At 39.5% G+C, this 22,315-nt stretch overlaps 1 protein-coding gene across 1 annotated transcript in view; it reads left to right on the plus strand.

Annotated features, from left to right (window-relative positions):
* SMPD3 (sphingomyelin phosphodiesterase 3) overlaps positions 1–22,315 on the plus strand; it is a 234,466-nt gene that overhangs the window by 177,988 nt on the left and 34,163 nt on the right. Inside the window, exon 4 of the mRNA XM_050922698.1 lies at positions 13,791–13,866. Coding sequence (XP_050778655.1) covers positions 13,791–13,866 — 76 coding nt within the window. The remainder of the gene's footprint in view (positions 1–13,790; positions 13,867–22,315) is intronic.

Consider the following 22,315-nt stretch of genomic DNA (forward strand, 5'->3'; position numbering starts at 1 on the left):
TGGGAATGTATGAAAAATATAACGTATCCTCACTAAAACTACAGCACTTACTCTGAAGAGTCTGAGTACAGAATGAATTTCTGAGAATTTACAAGTAAATCTGTTTATTACTTTAGGAATTGAAATTCCTATGGGTTCATAAAGAAATTTAGCAACCAGTTTCAGACTTTTTTATTTTTTATTTCCCCCAATGATCTCAGTAACACAACACGTTCAAACTTCTGATATACTTAAAACTCACTCTAATCTCTTGTATTGTTTACATTTGAATATTTTGTTTTAGAATGTATGAGCACTTTTTCTCATTATTCTTCATAGCTGAAAGTTCATCTTTCAGGAGAGGCTGAAGGATACAGTAGTTTCCTACTGAGAATTCCACAAAGAACTGCCTTCTTTCAAAATGGTAGCCATCTTCCATTGTTCTCAATGGGACTGAAACCACAGCTGCCCTCAGTTGGTGGTTGTTTTGAGAAAGATCTCTCATTGTTCTCAGTGGTTGTCTGAGTGTCCTAACTTTGCATGTACATACCCTTAAAATGTTTGGAATTCTTTTGGAATTCTTTTAAGTTTAACCTGTGAATTTCCTGGGGTTATAAGCTTATTTTTGGAACAATTACAACATCTCTGTAGTTTACCTTAAATTGCAGATATTTACTCTTACCTTTAATTCTACTTAAACATAGTTTTTGTCTGGGAATTTTGTATTTATTCTGGCAAATTGTGAAGCAGTGATCATATTTGTAGCCAAATCCAGCAATCCATCAGGACTAGTTCGGTTTTAGTGGCTTTCTTGATACAGACAGATTATTAGGATGGAATCCAACAAATTACACAACACATTTATGAAGAAATGCTGCTATACAGGGTCAACAATCACACCAAAAGCTTCAGTTGCATGATGAATTGTCAGTAATGGACACAGAGTCAGCATCCACCCATGGATCATCTGAGGGCCCTAGTCAGAGATTAATTTTAACTACCCAGGTATCCATTGGAAAAGTAATACAGCAAAATATAAAATCTCCATTTAGTTCTTGCACTGTACTTGGGACAACTGCTAGGTTCAGCAGGTGAGGGAAGTAACCAGGAGGTCAGCCATTTTAGACTGGCTTTTGACTAACGGAACTGATTGTGAATTTGAAGGTAGAAGGCAATTTGGGTGAAAGTATATGTAATTCTAAATACAGGAAAGAATGAGAGCAACAAAGTCAGGGAATGGGGGTTCACAAAAGCAGACTTCAACAAACTCAGAGAACTGGTAGGTAAGGTCCTATGGGAAAAAAATCTGAGGGAAAAGGGAGTATAGGAGAGCTGGCAAGTCCTCAAAGAGACAACAACACAAGAGCACAATAGCAAACTATCTCAATGCAAAAAAAAAAAAAAAATAGGAAAAATAGTATAAAGCCAGTATGGTCCCATCAGTAGTTCTTTAATGACCTGAAAATCAAAAAAGAATCCAACAGAAAGTGGGAACATGGCAAAAGAATAGCAAAAGCATGTTGGGACAAAATCAGAAAGGGTAGGGACACAATTAGTTATACCTAACAAAGCACATAAAAGGTAGTAAGAAGGGGTTCTATAAATACATTCAGAGCAAGAGAAAGATGAAGGGAAGTGCAGGTCCACTAGTTGGTGGGGAACGAGAGGTAATAATGTATGACATCGAGAAAGCTCAGATGTTTAATACCTATTTTGTTTAACTTGACACTAAAAGGGTTAATTTTTACCAGATGCTTAAATACAGTTAATATTACAGTTAATATTAACAACAAGGGTGAGAGCCTGTGTTTGTCAGAGGGTGAAGATGGATGGCAGGAGAGAGATCGCTTGATAATTACCGGTTAGGTTCACTCCCTCTGGGGCACCTGGCATTAGCTACTGTCGGTATACAGGATACGGGGCTGGATGGACCTTTGGTCTGACCTAGTATGGCTATTCTTATGTTCTAACACAAGCCAGAATAGGGAAACAACAGGCTAAAGAATATTTAGATAAGTTACATGTATTCAAGTCACAGAGTCTGACAAAATTCACCCAGGAGTATTTAAGGAACTAGCTGAAACAATATTGATAATGTTAGCGATTATCTTTGAGAGGTCATGGAAGACAAGTGAGGTCCCAGAGGACTGGAGAAGGAAAAATATAGTACCTCTCTTTAAAAAGGGGAACAATGAGAACTGTAGACTGGTCAGCCTAACTTCAGTATCTAGAAAGATACTGGAACAGTATCAGTTTGTAAATACCTAGACGGTAACAGATAATAAGCAAGATGGATTTGTCAAGAACAAATCATGCCAAACCAACCTAATTTCCTTCTTTGACAGGATTACTGTCCTACTGGATGGAGGGGAAGCAGTAGACAGGATATATGTTGGTATTAGTGAGGCTTTTCATGCAGTCACACGTGACATTCTCGTAAGCAAACTAGGGAAATGTGGTCTAGATTAAATTACTATAAGGTGGGTACAAAACTGTTTGAAAGACCATACTCAAAGTAGTTATAAATAGATCCCTGTAAAGTGGGAGGATATATCTAGTGGGGTCCTGCACGGATCAGTCCTGGGTCCAGCAGAATTCAACATTTTCAGTAATGACATTGATAATGGAGTGGAGAGTATGCTTATAAAATTTGTGGATGACACCAAGCTAGGAGGAGTTAGGAAAAACTCTCTATTAGAATAGTTAAGTACTGGAATAGGCTTCCAAGGGAGTTTGTGCAATCTCCATCATTGGAGGATTTTAAGGACAGATTAGACAAACAGCTTACTATCTAAATAGACAAGGCAGCAAAAGATGGCAAAAGTTGTATAAACCACAAGCAGGAAGAGCAGTGTGATGGCAGCAAATGTACCATGATTTTTGTTGCAGTGTGGTGGGTTTTCTTAGGATGGGATCAGCTGAATGGAAAAAGGTGTGAAAAGGACAGGAAGTTAAGATGGGTGGTCTCTGGAACTCACAACATTCAGGAAAGCAGCCAACCCAGAGTAGGTGTTCAGATTTGCTGGTGCTCCAAGATGGATTTCAGCATTGGTAGGAATCCTATGCCTCTTTGGGACTGGGAAGGGGTGGGTATGTATGTATAAAGGTAGTTTACTTATTTTGTGAACTGAATAAAAGATTATTTGGGGATCTGGGCTGAGGGCTGGGATGGTTCTTGTTTTTTTTTTTAATAAATCTGTTACTCCCATACCTGCAGTTTTCCTAATATGTATAAAAGGGGCATATACTGCCATGCATGGCTTTGTTTAAGCAACTTTTAAAAGCAGTTCCATTTAAGTCAGAGAGGTGACCTAAATATTTTCTACACACTCAACCTTTGTTATCATATAATTTTAATGCAAAAATTATTTAGTGTCTGGTAGGCCCGGATGTGTCAGACATTGGTGTATTTTGGGGGTTTTGTTTTTTAATACCACGTATCTCCACCCTGTTACAATTAATATCTTTAAGAAGGATATTTTTCCCTCTTTAGTGACAGGAAAGTCTGAATTACTGGCCCTGTCCTTTCCCTTTTTCTGCTTGGGAGAAGTTAAATGCCATAAGGATAGGGCATGGGTGGGGAGATTATGGAGCATAGGTTCTGTCCTTTCCACAGCCAGTAATTGCCAGTTAATGGTATTGATTATATTCAAATAGTTTCACTTTCTCCCTTCACTCCACTTTAAAACTCCTGCAAATCTTGCTAGTTGTATTTTCCCCTGCAGTTGTTTAAGCATCTTATTTCCCCCCCACTTCAATGTGAAGTCAACTGCCGTGACATGAACTCAGAGCAGTAGTTGGTAGGATGGGTACCAAGGAGAGTTTTGAACTAATCTCACTAACATTTTAACTTATATTTAATTTATTTAAATTTAACGTGCTTAAATAATATAGTAATAATAAATTATTAACATAACATAACTAATGTATCTCCTTTAGAAACTGCAACAGATCCCTGAAGGCAAGAGAGACAGAAAGCTGCCAAAATAGTAAAATAACGATTTTTGCAGATCTTGTAGAACCTATCTAAGCTAATCAAGAGATACCAAAGGCTAATGTTGTAGGAATAAAATATATCTTCTTTGGAAGCTATATGGAGTCATTAGGCTTGGTCATCTAACCGATAGGATAGCAATGCAAGGGAATCACCAGTAGAACTGGTTGACGTTTTTCCATTCCAGATGTTCTTCAACAGAAAATTTAGTTTTGCCTAAAAGAAATGTTTTATGAAAAAAGACTGGTTTCTGCAGAAAATTTAGACTTATAATCAAAGAGGAGAACAGCCAAAAAATTTTAACTGAAAATCTTCAGGCAAAACTCAAAGACTTAATTTGGACATGTTGAAATACTTTTTTAGACATTTTTGGTCAAAATGATATGGTTCACCATTTGTAAATCAAAATATTTTGACTTGGTTCAACATTAAACCAATTCCAGTATAGCAGAATTCTTTCTTGCAATATATTTTAAGTGCTTTTTCTAAACTAGTTTAGATATTCCAAGCAATGGGATTTCCACTGTTCTTGGAGATCATTCCAGTCTGATTGATCTATGAGGAAGATTTTTGCCAATATTAGGTCTAAATTTTCTCTTCTGATAGTTTCATCCCCTTATGCTTAGTTATACCTCTCAATAATCCCTCTGTATTATTGGTTTTTATGGGAATTGCAACTGGCCATCATGTCACCCCTTAAATATAGCTTGGCTATGGAATGTGTATATAGCCCTTCACTCATTCCTCATAAGTGAATCCCTCCAACGCAGCAATCGTTTTTGTTGCTCTTATCCTTTCCAATATGTTTGTACCATTCTGACTCTGAGGAGCCTAAAGCAAATTCAGTATTCGATTTATGGTCTTGCCTCTTGATTGTGAGTTGAAAAGACAGGTTGTGACTTCAGTATCATGCAAGATTTCTGAACCCAATTCTGAAAGAGAAGTCTTCAATTAAGTATATAAATAGCTTTGCCTAGTCACAAGAGCTGAGATAGCTTCAGGAGAAGCAATTGCTTGAAAAAAAAGGAAAGGAGAAACTGAAGGAAGAAGATAGAAAACAACTCTTAACAATAGGAATTAAGGTTTGTCTACTGCAGAGAAATTGCTCAGATATGCTGGTCGATTTCCCTGGGTTAGACAAGTCCCTTAGAGAATGTTTTGCCATGGGAACTGGTTGAGGCACTATTGATACAAGTATTCATTAGGTGATTTATTGAAACAATTTGAGAGATTACTATCATGGAATATTCTTACTCCAATCACAGGGATAAATTAGATACTCCATTTTTTCCCCTTTATTATGTGTGTTGTCTCTCAATATGTATCTATTACTATTAGCTTTTATATATAGATATTTAGCTTTTATTTATAGATATGCAGACTCTTTCTCCTTCTCTCAATAGCTCTGTCTATAACTCATAGTTCAAACTCACACTCTGTTCTTCTCAAGATTTCTCAGCATTCCCTTGCATTTGAGCCACATTGATGAAATCTAATTAGGAGGATTTTCCTGTAGCAATAGGCTACTGTGCTATATATTGTAAAGTCCTATTTATGTGTCATGCTCGTGTTCTTAATCTGGAATGCTTTATTCCATGGAAAATAATAACATCATTCAGTCTACTTGTATATCAGAATGGAAAGCCCCTGTTTGAATAGTTGGTATTCAATAGCAGTGCTCCTAAACACAATTTTTGTTAAGGAGAGAATAGTATTGCTATAATCTCAAACCACTATGCTTGTCAGTTTGAGCTAGTCTTACCTATTACACAGTATTAAGGTAACTGACTGAGTTTTGCCATGATGTTAGGCAAATTTATCATGGAGCTCTGTCATTTGGAGGCAGATCTTCAAATTAACTCATGCCACTATGACAGTGTGTTTTGTTATTCATTATAAAGAGAAATTTAGAATCTGAATGGGCAGCCAAAGCCTATCAAATGAATGATTTTTCTCACCCATAACAGAGGGTGCTGGATGTATACTGCATCACACAGTTCCTGTCTTTTGGAGGGATTTGCGGCATTAAATTGTTTTCTCCCCTTTTCCAACTTGGGGTGCCTCGGAAATCAATGTCTTATTCTGTTAGGCCCGACTCGGGGCTATGGTATTTTGGGGAGTGGTGTAGGAAAAGAAGGAATCCACTTTCTAGGGCTTTTTATTGATTTCAGTCTCCTGGGAATGAAAATGAAGGCTGCAGAGCTGTTCACTGATTTAATAGTTCACAAGTGAAGGTCCAGTGTAAACAAGGAGCAACAGAGACTTATGCTTGTTTCCTAGCAGAATTGCCTCCTAAACCCTTTTTGAAATTAAAAAAAAACTCTTCTCAGAGCTTTATTTGCTGAGTAACTAACAAGCTTCAGATTTCCAATGGTGTAACAGAGATGAGAATCTATCCTTGGATGTTTCCATACTTGTCCTAATGTTTGATTAGTGGGTGTGCATTTATATCTTGTTTTCCCTTTGCAGATGTACTGTGAACTGGAACATGTTTTGTATGTTGCAGTATAATACTGAGAGAGCTACTAATTTTGCATTTGTCAGTGTATAATTATATAAGCAGGACATTTTATTCAATCACATACACATTCTCTTGGCTTTAGATAACATCAGAGTTTAGCAGGATGTATCAGGATGTATGTATGTATGTCAAGTATCAGGAGGTAGCTGTGTTAGTCTGTATCCACAAAAACAACAAGGAGTCCAGTGGCACCTTACAGACTAACAGATTTATTTGGGCATAAGCTTTCGTGGGTAAAAAAACCCACATCTTCAGATGCATGGAGTGGGTTTTTTACAAAGCGTATGCCCAAATTAGTCTGTAAGGTGCCACCGGACTCTTTGTTTTTGTTTGTATGTATGTATCTATGTATGGCCATTATACATTAGCTCCTCTTGCTGTGGCTTATCTAACCAAAAATGGTTTGGAATCTTTAAAGGCGTATTTTAATATTAGTTTATTGGAATTTTCCCTAGTAGATACAGATACACTTCAGAAATGTCCAAATGAGCAAATATCGAGCCTGATACGCAATGGGATTTTGAATTTGGATGGGATGCAGTTTCAAGCACTTCTTCACAATCCCATGCCATTATAACAGGAGACTCAATAGAAGGATGCAGTGGCAGGTGACAATAAATTATGTATTTTGAGCTATATTTTGCCTTTAGGCACATTCCAGAGCAAAGGTTGGTGTGAAAACAGCACCACCACAGGGGTGTAGCCCTGAGAGGCACTGTGTACTTCAGGCACCCCTCTACAATGCATTTCCTGTGGTCCTCTGAGCTGGTGCTGTGGCAGAAGTGATCTGTTACAGCTTTAGATAACAGCATACTACTTTCTCATGTCTTGCCAGCTTCACAGTGCGAAGCATCAGAAATGGAACCCTGGTCTCATCCCCACACCTGGAATCACAATCTGGGCAGTTCTAATGCAACTAGAGTTAAAAGTTGTACTCTCCCATATTGCCCTGTGCGGCTGTATTAGAGCCATAGTATAGCTCGTAATATAGTTTTCCAAAACTGCCTAATTTGGGGTTCTTACTCTTTCATTGATGAGAGCAAGATTTTTCCGTTAAGTTCATATGTCCTGTAAAATATTCTCTGTAACAAGGCAGAAAAGGGGACTGAAAGGCCATTCCTGAGATTATTGATAACAAACATTTGTTTTAGTGAGAAAACCCAGGATATTTCCTGCTGTCAGGCTAATAGTCACATGATGTGAAAATCAGTTGTGTTGTGACAGTGGTCATATTTGACACTTATCACCCTTCAACCTGAAACATACGAAAGCACTTGAAAAACTATTGCGTAAATGCTCCATTCCTTACTATGTGAATAGTCCACTGACTCTAATTGTGGTACTTTTGGATGTGATCTTCAATCACACTGTCCAGACGCTACTATTTTGTTTTGTAATCTAGGCTCTTGGGGTCCCACATCCCCATTCTTATGCACAGTGAGTGTATTTTACTTTGCTAATAGTCCCATTGTATAGACTACAATATTTTCAAAGGAAAGGTGGGAAGATTGAGCCCTGGGTGGCAGTAAACAGGGTTTATGTGAACTTCAGCCTGTGGTCTGTCTGACATTTTTGGAAAACAGTGTGTAGGATAATGCCTCCTGGGACAGTCTTCTAGATTATCTGTTATGACACTGACCTTCTAGCACCAACAATGCAGTTCAGGTAAAGTGAATTCCTGTTTGGGTGATTTTGAATTGGGTTGCCCTAGTACAATTGCAAGAACCAGAAACAGACACTTACTACTTGTCCCAGACTTGAGCAATCTGCTGGTCAAATACTGACCACATGACTGAGTTCTGTGAAGGTGGAAACTCCTTCCAAAGGCAGACTAATGCACCAAGATCTGTGTTGCATGGACAGTGAATGCTCTGGGTTGTTTTCCCACTGTACTGGCTACAGAGCTGTCCAGATGGAGTTCTCACAATATAATATAGCCATTAAAATAGAGCACGCTCAGAGGACGCGCGGTATTCAGGAAAACAATGAACTGCTTATGTGCAGAATTATAGGGTTAGCTACTGGACCTCCATAATATTACTATCATGGCTGTCCATACTTTAGTGCTTTTTCAGTTGCAGAATAACAAATAGAATATGTAATCAAATTTTATTTAATAATATTTAGTTTGCTGGGTTTTTTGCTGTACTGGGCTAGCGGTTGCAAGTATTTTGTTTTCCCATTGTAACCACAGATCTTTTCTTCCATCATGACTGCTTCAGATACCCTGCCCAATGGTTTAGGGTAATGATGACACTCAGTGAAACAAAAAAATCAGCTCCGTATTACAAAATGGCAGAATTTTAGGTTTGGGGAAAGGGCTATTCAGCAAGCACTTGAACGTTGATACTTTCCATGGAAATATTGGCCATGTTAACTTTTTGGCTGTTACTTGGTACTATTTTTTTTTTTTTGAAATTTCAAAAACAGAGAGGCCTCTTCCATATCTGTTCACACACATACATATTATGGATAGACTTTGTGTTTCTGTGTGAGATATGTGTATAAAATACAGTTTGATATATAATGTGAATACAATTACATGTACATACATAAATCGTAGCTGTGCTTCTCAGATCAATTATAAAGGTAATGTGGCATAAATGATTCCGTTCTAACAGGCCTTTTCAGCTGGCTATAAAACTTACTCAGACTGATCTTTCAGACTGAAACTTTCCACATTTGGTCACAGCCTGAAAGTGAAAATGGTTCAGCCAGTTTTGGACACAGAGGTGTAAAGTGTACACTCTTGTCACAATAAAGAACAGTTTTGCAACTTCTGTTTTTCCCTTTGCAGGGCAGAGTGAGAGGCTCGTCTCTCCTCAGATGTGGGAGAAATGTGTAATTTGCCAGAAACTCTAGAGATGTAGATGTCCTTTTTGGTAGTTGAGTGAAAAATCTCGTTTCACTTGGCTGCGGTTAGATGGCTTGAAAAATATATATTTTGCCCTGGTTTGTGTTATAAGATAGAGGCTTGTTGTTCTTAAACTAACAACCCCACAATGTTGTCTTGGTGCTGCACCTGCTGCGTAAGACTCATTTAATATGTACGTGAAAAATGCTGTGTATGTAATGAGGCAGCCTGCAGGAACAACCAGAGCGAGTCTCCTGCAAGAGTTAGTGGCATCCAGTCAGGATTCCCTCATATCCCTGTGGGTCTGCAAGGATCCACTGGCTTTGGGGTAAAACTGCTGAGTTAATTCCAAACCTCTCCTGTCTTCGTTCCCCTTCCACTTCAGTTAAGAACACAAAGTCTGAACACTGAATTTCTCTACCTCTGTGCAAGTTTAACCCATCTAGGGCATGAGTGTAGTTTCTATAGGAATTTATATACTATTGTATTAAAAACACTTTCCCTAGAGCCACCTATAGGCTCAGCATAGGATCTCTACAGAAAAGCATCACTTAGCTGGAAATGATCTTTAAAGTAGTTAACTGTGTGTGAACAGTAATGAGCTCCCAAAATCCAGTTGGAAAACGGGCTAAAAGATGAGTGAGGAAGCTAGGCCTAGAGCAATGTAAGATTTTTATTATGTGCCTTCTTTTTCCAGATGGAAAAATAATGAACATTGACAGGACATTATCAAGCATAAATGACCTGTAAATTCACTGCTTGCAAAGCCTGTAAAAGTAATAGGATATTTCTCAAGACAGTTGGAGAACCTGAAAATCCAAATAAATGGACAAAACTCTACTCATCTTAAAACCAGGTTGCATTTTTATGTAAGGGTGTCAGATGAAATTTAATGTGGCTTCGTCAAGTCTGGTGATACAGGAGTCATCAGCAAAGCTGTGGGTTTTATTTTTTTGAGGGTCAGATAAAACTTTCCCTTCCAGGCATTTTCTTTGATAGACATACTGTATTGTTTTAAATCCTGAGCAGGAAAATCAAGCACCTGCAGCAGCTTCTCTGTTCCATTCATCTAGGGCCAAATCCTGATCTCATTTAAGTCAGTGTGAGTTTTGGTATTAACTTTAATCGGTTCAGAACATATTCTGTACACATGCTCCACCCTTAGTCAGTTTTAAAAAATCCATCTGAAGTCTGTGTCTATCAAGTGATTTTCATGATGTTCTCTTGTATTATTATGCTCTGTTGTCATAAGTTCTATGCAAGCAGACCTTCCTCAGAATTCTGCTCTCTAGAAATCTGGTAGAGAGTTGGTTTGATTTGCATGCAGTATATGTGCCCTCAGTCTATAAAGCATAGCTGGTAGGTTTCATCTTAGTCTTGCCATTGATGACTATTTCCCCATTAAGGGCTAAGTTGTGTCTGCTGACCACATGCCCTCACTGAGGTTTTACAAAGATGCACCACCCTACGGGGAGAAGTTCTCAGACTCCTAGGAGGAGTATCTACATTACTGTACTCTTTAAAAGAGTGTAGCATACTTCCTCATCTTTAGGTACAGCTGACCAGTACCTTGAGGGAACAAGCCATGATTCCATCTACACTCCTTGAAGGTGCAGGGTTCCCACAAGAACTAGCTAATGATCAGTCATTGTGCTTCCATGAAGGCAATGACTGCAAATCTGCCTGACCCTTTCACAGATCATATCAAGTGTGGGAAAATTCCTTACTTCATAGATTTTAAGGCCAGAAGAGACTATTATGATCATCTGGTCTGGTCTCCTGTACAACATAGGCAATAGAATTCCCCCAAAATAATTCCTAGAGCAGATCTTTTACAAAAAGTCCAATCTTGATTTTAAAATTGTCATTGATGGAGATTTGTTCCAATGGTTAATTACTCTCCCATTTAAAAACGTACACCTTTTTTCTAGTGTGATTTTGTCTAGCTTCAGGTTCCAACCATTGGCTCTCATTATACCTGTCTCTGCTAGATGGAAGAGGCCATTATTAAATAGTTTTCCCCGTGTAGGCACTTACAGACTGTAATAAAAAAGCACCCCTTAACCTTCTCCTTTTTAAACTAAATAAATTGAGGTTTGTGAGTCTATCATTATAAGGCATGTTTTCTAATCCTTTAATCATTCTCATGGCTCTTTTCTGAACCCTCTCCAATTTATCAATATCATTCTTGAATTGTGGGTACCAGAACTGGACATAGTATTTGAGCAGTGGTTACATCAGTGCCAAATACAAAGGTAAAATAACTTCTCTACTCCTACTTGAGATTCCCCTGCTTGTGCATCCCAGGATTGCATTGTCTCTTCCAGTCAGTCACACAGGGTTCTCATGTTCAGCTGATTATCCACGCCTCAAATGTTTTTCAGAGTCACTGCTTCCCACGATAGAGTACCCCATCCTGCGAGTATGGCCTACATTCTTTGTTCCTAAATTTAGCCATATTAAAACTCATATTGTTTGCTTGCACACAGTTTATCAAGTGATCCAGATCACTTTGAATAAATGACCTGTCCTCTTCATTTACCACTCCCTCAATTTTTGTGTCATCTGCAAACTTTATCTGTGATGATTTTATATTTTCTTCTAGATTGCTGATAAAATTGTTAAATAATGTAGGGCTAAGAACTAGTCTGCTGGGATGCCACTGGAAACACATCTACTTGAGGCTGATTCCCAGTTTTTAATCCATTTATGTGTGCCATGTTCATTTTACATCATTCTTGTTTTTAATCAACATGTCATGCAGTACTAATTCAGTACCTTGCAGACATCTAAGTATATTCTATCAACACTAGTACTTTTGAAACCAAACTTGTAATCTTATTAAAAAAAAGGAAGCAAGTTAGTTTGACAGGATCTATTTTCCATAAACCCATGTTGTTTTGCATTAATTATGTTACCCTCCTTTAGTTCTCTATTAATTGAGTCTTGTAACAGCCGCTCCATTATTTTGCTTGTGATCAACGAAAGGCTCTGGCATGCCTATGCTTACTTGGCTCATTCCATTTACCGTTTTAAAAAAACTAGCACATTAGCTTTCTTTCAGTCTTCTGGAACTTCTCCAGTGCATCAGGACTTATTGAAAATCAGTATTAATGGTCCAGCGAGCTCCTCATCCAACTCTTTATAAACTCTTGGATGCAAGTTACCTATACATCCTGAATTTAAAATGTCTGTCTTTTGTAGCTGATGTTTAACATCCTCTCAAGATGTCAGTGGAATGGAAAGTATGTTATCACCATCTAATGAGACAATATCATCTGTTTTTCCCCAAATACAGAACAGAAATATTTATTGAGCACATCTGCCTGACCTGCATTATTATTGATAATTCTAGTATTTCCATCTAGTAATGGACCAATACCATTGTCAGGATTATTTTTGTTCCTAATATATTTTTAAATCTCTTCTTTATTCACCACTATTATTTGGTAGCTGAATAAGGCTGAAGCAGATCTAGTGCTAAATAAGATTAAAAGAATAAAGCACAACTTAGTTCTAGTGCCTGTGTGTCCTCCAAGAGGTTTGTCTTACAGAGCTATAGTCTAACGTGTGTGTGGGAGAGATGGAGTACATTACACTGTAGCAAAATGGGCTTCCGAAACCCCCTCTCCACTTACCATGGAAGTAAACCCTTGTAAGGAAGAATCCCCTACCTGTATTTTAGAGGGTGTGGAATGCCCAAGTTAGGGGAGAATCTAGAAGAGTGAGGGGAAAAAATGTATTTTCCTTGCTCTGGTTGGCAGGTACAGAGGCTGCTGTTGTGAAAATCTGCAGGAGGAAAATGTAAATGTCTCATTGAAACACAAAGCAAAATTCTCCAACGCCCTTACTCCCTCTCCCCCATCAACAAAAAACAGTATTGGGCAATAGAGAAAATAATGGGAAAACGTAGTGAAATAGAGAAAATAGTGTACAGTTTTGTTTTGTTTTCCAAAGCCTCCTTCCCTTTTTCTGAATTCCAGTTTTCTGTAAATGTCTAGATTTGTGTGTGTGTGGAGACGGTTAATTAGTCTCCTGGGGTGCTTCAGTGTGGGGCTTTAATCCTGCACACGCCAGGAGGGGCGGGTAGGATTGGGGCTGGCAAGTTGTTTGCAGGCAGATAACCACTGAGATGTGGATGGGCAAGAGTGAGTAATGGGGAATGCTTTGCAGTTTGAAGTAGCAGTGGACAGAGAAGTTAGGCAGTGAACAGACAGGGCAAGTAGGACTTCTGTTAAGGCAAAATCTCCTGTGGTTTTTGCCTCTCTTAGATCCATTTAAGTGCTTAAAGTGGCATTGGATGAAGGAGGGAAGGCGTATTTTCAGGGGTGTAACTCAAGAGCTTCTATTGAACAACTGAAATCTTCTATTCTGCACAGGACAGAGGGCCTTGAGCATAGTAGTGACGTTCATTAACAGCCTTCTTTCTTCCTTTCTCTTAGGTGCAAGTGGGAAATACACCTCAGGACCAAAGAATTGTGGGATACATTTCCTGCACTCATTTGCAAGCTCTGGCAGGTATTGTCTGGATTTCCTTTTCTCAATTTTGTTCTTATTGTGTTTCTAGTTCTGTGCCAGAAGTTTCTCTCATCATCAAGCACAAGAGCAGCATATTAGCAAAACATCTTTCCTCATCCCACATTGTAACAGTGTCATGCAAGTAGCAAGGGGATGGAAAGAGAAAATAAGATATCTGTAAAAGCCACACATCATGGATTCTTCAGCCACTTCTTGAAACACAACCAAAAGTTGCACACCAGTAAAGATTTTAGTGACTGCACATTGGGACCTGAACCTGTGCAACTCTGAGCACCCACTACACTCTGGCTTAAAAATTAAGGGTGCTGATCACCATGCAGGATCAGGCCGATAGGTATCAAAGAAACTCCCAAGTATTAGCTACAATGGAGAAATAAACCATTTATTTTCCGAAGCATCTGTCATTGAGCCATAACTGTCACTATTTTTATATATTATGCTGCAACTCACACTGCTGCACTAAGAAGAATAAAAAAAATTGTTGTTCACAATGCCATAATTGGTCAGGAATTTTCCATGGAAATGTTTGAGACAGAAAATATAATTTTCACAAAATTGAAAATTCTCATGGGAAAATGGAAATATTAATTTTCTGTTGGGAAAGGCTAAAGAAAATATTTAGTTAGGGTCAGATTAACCCAAATCAAAACACATTTCTAATCATGCAGACACATTAATGTTGAACTGGGATGCCACAGTTCCTAATAGTAATTGCCTGTCGGCCTGGCTCCTTGGCCTGTAGAGGACAATAGCGGCATGTAGAAACCAGACCCCTAAGAGGAATTGGGGGCATGAGACTCCTGAATTCAGCAGCTCAGGGTGACAGAGATTACTGTCAAACCAAGGCTACACAAAATATTTTGACATTCCCAAATCAACATTTTTCTGAATTGTCCAGTTCATGAAAAAAATTGAATTTTTCATCCCAACTTGGGGACAAAAACTTTGAAATAGCAAGTTTCTGATTTTTGACTTGCTCCTATAACAAGATATTTCCCAGAATCCAAAGATATAGTGTTTTCTGAGACTCATTTTAACACACCAGAAAATTGTAATAAAAGTTTATTAATAGAATAACTTCCTGCACCCTGAAAAACCATGCTAAGTGAAGTCATCACACAGAGCAGTTCAAGTAGAAATCAAAAAGTTGGAAGAAGCCCAGATTCTCTGCCTGATTTTTTGCTTGCCATTTCCAACATAAATTGTTAATAAGTTTATGCTCTGTTTAGAAAATATTGCTGGTCCTATTTTAAAAACATTTTCCACTTCTTCAGCTACTACCATATATAGTGCTTGCTATGTTATATGCATTGTTTCATGAAATGATACTTTCCAGCATCATGTAAAACAAATTATATAAAATACAATAAAAAGCCCAGCAGTGCCTGGGAGACTACGAATTGTGTATATTTGAACTCTTTTTAAAAGAATGGGGAAGATGTTCTTTATCAGCAGATTTCTCAGCTCTTCTTAGTGTATGTATCAGTGTGGATCCCACTGTAGGTACATATGCCCCTTATGTACATGAGACCAGAGTCTTGAATAGCAGTGTCTGTCGGGGCTGTGCATGTGCCCTGCGTCTCCTTAAGCTCTCTCTGTACAGTGAGACAGAACCTGGAAATGGTCTGACCAACTAAGCTTTACCACCCACTAAGTCTTTTTGAAATTCTTTGAAATGTTCAGAACTTTTCTGATCCATTGATAAAGAACCACCATGAACAAAATCAACCCATCTGGTAGAGTCGGATAAAATTCTCTGATGCCCCCCTCCCCCAACAATGCAGATTTGAATCAACCAAATCATTTAAAGAATTTATGTCAATATTGGCTAATTCTTTCAGTTGAAAAACCATTTACAATTAAAAAAAAAGTCAAAATGTTTGACATTTTCAAAATAAAGTGTTTCAACTTCAATTCAAAATATTTCATTTCAAAGTTACTTTTAAGTTAATTTTTTTAAATTAAAGGTAGAAAAGCTTAAAATTTAAATAAAACGTTGTTTTAGATTGGAGAATTTTTTTCCAAATGTTTTTGGACTTATCAGCTAACCAAAAACATTTCTACCACCTGGACTGAACGTTGACAGATTGACTGTCTTGTATGCCCCCAGTCAGTACAGAGCACCCGAACATGGCAGATTCTACCCCTGAGGAGTTTAAGCCCTGCTCTTCTTGAAAAGTGTTAATTCCCCTGTAAGATGGATACAGCAGATGCCTCTTCTGTTTAGGAGAGATCCATATACTAGAGAGGTGCTTGGTATGCTAGTCATTCTCATTGAGCATGCATAGTTGAAGTTTCATCTGCTAAAGCAATCTATGAAGATTTGGAGGAGACAGTAGAACTCAGATACCAGATAAACAGACCCTCTTGAGCGCCCCAATGAACAAACATGCCACACCTAAGACCAGCATAGAAAAGAAAATGCCCGGAAAAGACCCAGTACTCATATTGATATCAGCACTGATGGAGAAACCAATGCCTTCTGGTATGAAGAGAGACCACCCTGAGCGCAGGGGGCAGAGACTCCAAGTGAACTCAATGTCTTTCTACAGAGACAGACCACGCACCTTCTGGGAAGAAAATCACCAAGCCCCACATGGCATAAAACCTGGTGATAAAGAGCAGCCTACCAGCAAAGCACAGAGTAAAAGCTCCCCAGCACAGACCATGGTACTGGCAACACTCTCTGGTGGCATCCCTGGCCAGACCACTGACAACAGACAGCAAGGAGTACCATGAGGAATCAGACCTGGGTCCAGAGTATCATCATCATCCTACTTCACCACCTAATGACCTTTCTTCATCTTCTGATGAAGCTGTGGCACCAGCACAGGTACTGGCACTGTACTTGGTCATTTCAAGAACTTGTCATGGTAATTGCACAAACCCTAGAATAGAGACAGTGATGATGCAAGAAAAGTCTTATGAGGTATTAGAAATATTGACAACTTCTGGCCCTCTCTATAAGTGAAAGGCTACTCAATCCTGCTAAGGCTCTTGGGCAAACACCTGCCATGATACCACTCATAGTGAAAAGAATGGGCAACAGGAGATGAATCACTTGATGATTACCTGTTCTGCTCATTCCCTCGGGGGCACCTGGCATTGGTCACTGTCGGAAGATAGGATACTGCGCTAAATGGACCTTTGGTCTGACCCAGTATGGTACAGAGGGTGATATTGAGACCACACCCTAAGTTCATCCCTAAAGTGGTCTTGGAGTTTCACCTAAATCAGTCCATCAACCTGCCAGTCTTCTTCCTGAAAACCCACTTGATGCTGGAAGAGAAACTACATAAGGTGGATGTTTCAAGAGTCATGCTCTCTTACCTTACCAAGACTACATCCTTAGAATCCAGTTAATGTAATAAATGAAACAGTCTTTGAATAAATAACTGCTTTTGATGAAGAACAGTTGCTTACCCTACAGTAACAGTGGTTCTCTGAATATAAGAACAGCTATATTGGGTCCATCTAGCCCAGTATCTTGTTTTCCCACAGTGGCCAGGTGTCCCAGAAGGGATGAACAGAACAGGTCATCAAGTGATCCATCTCCTGTCGCCCATTTCCAGCTTCAGGCAAACAGAGGCTAGAGATACCATCCCTAATAGCCATTGATGGACCTAAATGTTGAGATGTTGTAGTTAGCATAGGTCTCACTGTACCATAAAAGCTGTCTCCCCATCTTTTGGTAGCCATATCAATCTCATCCAAAGGCCAAGCCTTTTGTGACAGAAAATCTAAGTGGATCATGCAATGTATTTCCACCTGCTATCAGGCAGTTGTTCCCTCTAAACATCAAGGCATGCTCCCCTGGAACACAGTCAGTGCCTTCAGCCTGCTTTAGACACATGCCAGTATCTGAGATCTGCAACATGGAGCCAACTCACTGACCTTTCTTAATACTTTTTGCCCAGGACATGGCAGCTAGATCGGATGCTGAGTTCGGGAGAGCAGTTCTGCAATTGTTATTTGACTGATAAAGCTGAAATGCCTCTTTCCCACCATCTAGTGGGATTCACACTGACACATACTTGAAGAACCACAGTAACTTATTTTGTTCAAGATGTTGTAGTCAGTGTGTATCCCATGGCCTGCCCTCCGTCCCTGCTTTTCATAGTTCTTGGCTAGTGCCGGCTTTGAATTATGAGGAAACAGAGAGAGTTGCGGCCACCCCACCTTTTGTGCCCTCATACAAGAGCACAAGAAGGTAAAGGGTGTATGAATGGCCCCAATGAACACTGCTGTTCAAAATAATTCAGTCTTGTGCCCACGAGGAATACTGACACCTACAGCTGGTTTCATGCTGCCTACATCATCTCAAAGAATCAGTTATTTAAGGGTAAGTCACTGTTCCAAAATAAGTTATTTGTTCAAAGGCTATTTCATTTATTACACTAACTGGATTCTAAGGATTTGATTTGTACAAGTTCATAATACATTTTGCAATATCAGCAATTCAGGTTTGGAAAATAAGCTGTGAGAATTAGCTGCCCTATCTCTCAAACCAAAAATGTCCTGTTCAGGTTAAAATTTATAGCAGTTGCAATAATAAAACAAAGGACAATTCTGCAAACCCTTACTCAACACATAGGATCAGACCCCAAGTTAGCAGGAGTTGTGTGTGCCCACAATCAGCTGTATTTTATTAATGTGGCTATAATTGTGCTCGAAGTAGATGGGAAGAACATTGCATCCCTTTTGGGCTGCACTAAGACTATTGCAGATATGGGCTTATGCAAAACATAGATTTATTATAAATGGATGGAACCTTGAACCTGTGCTCCAGGCCAGAGCATGTTCACATTAACCTAATCAAGGACAAGTAACACACATATTGTTTGGTCAGTGTTTCAGAAACAGTGAGATATTTTGGAACAGAACTGGCAATCACTGAAGAGACTGAATAGCTTTAAAAAGAGACGTGAATTTTCAGCTCAATTTTAATAATGTAAGATTATTCAGTTTTCTATTTTTATTGCTGTGTTCTGGTAAAATCTTGCTCTGAGCATTTGTTTTTTGGAGCCTAGGTTCGCAGTTGTTCTGAGTCCTGATTTAGATTCTTAGCTTCTATTTAGCTCTTGTTCCTTTTCACCACCCAATAATCCACTCTCTGTTAGGCTTTGACACCAGTGCTGTCAAATTCCAAAAAACATTAGAGAACAAAAACAGAATGGACAAAAAACATGTTCACTTCTCAGAGTCAGAGCATTAAGCTTCTCCGTTTAAAAATAAAGTACCCTTCGTATTTCTACTTTCGTATTTTTGCTTCATATTTTCAGGCTTATCTATCAAGCTACATCAAAGACAACAGAATTACAGTTAAGAGCCTACATGTCCTTCAGTTAGTCATATTAATTTGCGTAATGAAATGGAAAAGAAACTCCTAACAGTTTGGCACAGCTGTTTTCTGTCAAGTGTATTAATTACTTGATTCAAAACATTTCACCTTTTAAAAAAGGAATAATGATAGAAAAAGAATAGATCAGCTATATAAAGATGTGGCATCTATTAAAAAGACAAACATTAGATTCTCTATCATGACCCTGTCCTCGAAAGCAGTTGCAATCCCTCCCAGTTTGGTATCATCTGCAAACTTAATAAGCGTACTTTCTATGCCAACATCTAAGTCATTGATGAAGATATTGAACAGAGCCGGTCCCAAAACAGGCCCCTGCGGAACCCCACTTGTATACCTTTCCAGCAGGATTGGGAACCATTAATAACTACCCTCTGAGTACGGTTATCCAGCCAGTTATGCACCCACCTTATAGTAGCCCCATCTAAATCGTATTTGCCTAGTTTATCGATAATATCATGCGAGACCGTATCAAATGCCTTACTAAAGTCTATGTATACTACATCCACTGCTTCTCCCTTATCCACAAGACCCCTTATCCTATCAAAGAAAGCTATCAGATTGGTTTGACGTGATTTGTTCTTTACAAATCCATGCTGGCTATCCCCTACCACCTTCAAAGTGTTTGCAGATGATTTCCTTAATTACTTGCTCCATTATCTTCCCTGGCACAGAAGTTAAACTAACTGGTCTGTAGTTTCCTGGGTTGTTTTTATTTCCCTTTTTATAGATGGGCACTATATTTGCCCTTTTCCAGTCTTCTGGAATCTCTCCCATCTCCCATAATTTTCCAAAGATAATAGCTAGAGGCTCAGATACCTCCTGTATTAGCTCCTTGAGTATTCTAGGATGCATTTCATCAGGCCCTGGTGAATTGCAGGCATCTAACTTTTCTAAGTGATTTTTAACTTGTTCTTTTTTTATTTTATCTTCTAAACCTACCCCCTTTCCATTAGTATTCACTATGTTAGGCGTTCCTTCAGACTTCTCAGTGAAGACTGAAACAAAGAAGTCATTAAGCATCTCTGCCATTTCCAAGTTTCCTGTTACTGTTTCTCCCTTCTCACTGAGCAGTGGGCCTACCCTGTCCTTGGTCTTCCTCTTGCTTCTAATGTATTGATAAAAAGTCTTCTTGTTTCCCTTTATTCCCATAGCTAGTTTGAGCTCATTTTGTGCCTTTGCCTTTCTAATCTTGCCCCTGCATTCCTGTGTTGTTTGCCTATATTCATCCTTTGTAATCTGACCTAGTTTCCATTTGTTATGAGACTCCTTTTTATTCATGCAAGATCTCGTGGTTAAGCCAAGGTGGTCTTTTGCCATATTTTCTATCTTTTTCCTACCTAGCAGAATAGCTTGCTTTTGGGCCCTTAATAGTGTCCCTTGAAAAACTGCCAACTCTCCTCAGTTGTTTTTTCCCCTCAGTCTTGATTCCCATGGGACCTTACCTATCAGCTCTCCGAGCTTACCAAAATCTGCCTTCCTGAAATCCATTGTCTCTATTTTGCTGTACTCCCTTCTACCCTTCCTTAGAATTGGAAACTCTGATTTCATGATCACTTTCACCCAAGCTGCCTTCTACTTTTAAGTTCTCAATGAGTTCCTCCCTATTTGTTAAAATCAAGTCTAGAACAGCTTCCCCCCTAGTAGCTTTTTCAACCTTCTGAAATAAAAAGTTGTCTGCAACGCAGTTCAAGAACTTATTGGATAGTCTGTGCCTCGCGGTGTAATCTTCCCAGCATATATCTGGATAGTTGAAGTCCCCTATCACCACCAAATCTTGGGCTTTGGATGATTTTGTTAGTTGCTTAAAAAAAGGTCTCATCCACCTCTTCCACCTGGTTAGGTGGCCTGTAGTAGACTCCTAGCACAACATCACCCTTGTTTTTTACCCCTTTTAGCCTAACCCAGAGACTCTCAACGCTTCCATCTCCTTTGTCTATCTCCACCTCAGTCCAAGTGTGTACATTTTTAATATACAAAGCAACACCTTCTCCCTTTTTCCCCTGTCTATCCTTCTTGAGCAAGCTGTACCCATCCACACCAACATTCCAGTCGTGTGTATTATCCCACTAAGTTTCAGTGATGCCAGCAATGTCATAGTTGTGTTTATTTATTAGCACTTCCAGTTCTTCCTGCTTATTAGCCATACTTCTCGCATTTGTATATAGGTATCTAAGATACTGGTTTGATCTTGCCTCCCAATTTTGCCCTGACCCTCCTTTCTCTCTGCCATTATCACCCACGCTCCCTCTTGTTTCCGACCCATCTCCCAGGTCTCCATGTTCCCCACTTACCTGTGGGCTTTGCTTATCTGTCCCCGTCTAACCTAGTTTAAAGCTCTCTTCACTAGGTTAGACAGTCTGTGTGCAAATAGGGTCTTTCCCCTCCTTGAAAGGTGAACGCCATCTCTGCCTAGCAGTCCTTCCTCGAATAGCATCCCATGGTTGAGGAAGCCAAAGCCCTCCTGGCGACTCCATCTTCACAGCCAGGCATTCGCCTCCATGATGCATTTGTCTCTGCCTGGGCCCCTACCTTTGACAGGAAGAATCGAAGAGAATACCACCTGCGCTCCAAACTCCTTCACCCGTACTCCCAGAGCCCTGTAGTCACTCTTGATCCACTCAGTGTCACACTTTGCAGTATCATTTGTGCCCACATGGATGAGTAGTATGGGGTAGTAGTCAGAAGGCTCGATAATCCTCGACAATGCCTCTGTAACATTTCGGATATGGGCCCCCGGCAGGCAGCATACCTCCCGAGATGAAATGTCAGGGCAACAGATGAGCGCCTCCGTCCCCCTCAGCAGAGAGTCTCCGACCACCACTACCCTACGTTTCCTATTCGCAGTGGTGGCAGCAGACCTCCCAGCCTTAGGGGTACGAGGCGTCTCCTTCTTTACTGTAGGGGGTGATTCCTTCTCTCCTGTATCAAGAAGAGGATAACGGTTACCTATTACCACAGCAAGAGGGTTTGGAGCAGGGGTGGAGCACTGCCTGCTGCCAGAAGTAACCAGCTGCCAGTGTCCACCCTGAGCCATCTGCTCCTCCACCATGGGTGTGTCATCAGTCC

This window comes from Gopherus flavomarginatus, chromosome 14, assembly GCF_025201925.1.
Source record: "Gopherus flavomarginatus isolate rGopFla2 chromosome 14, rGopFla2.mat.asm, whole genome shotgun sequence".
Lineage (NCBI taxonomy): Eukaryota > Metazoa > Chordata > Testudines > Testudinidae > Gopherus > Gopherus flavomarginatus.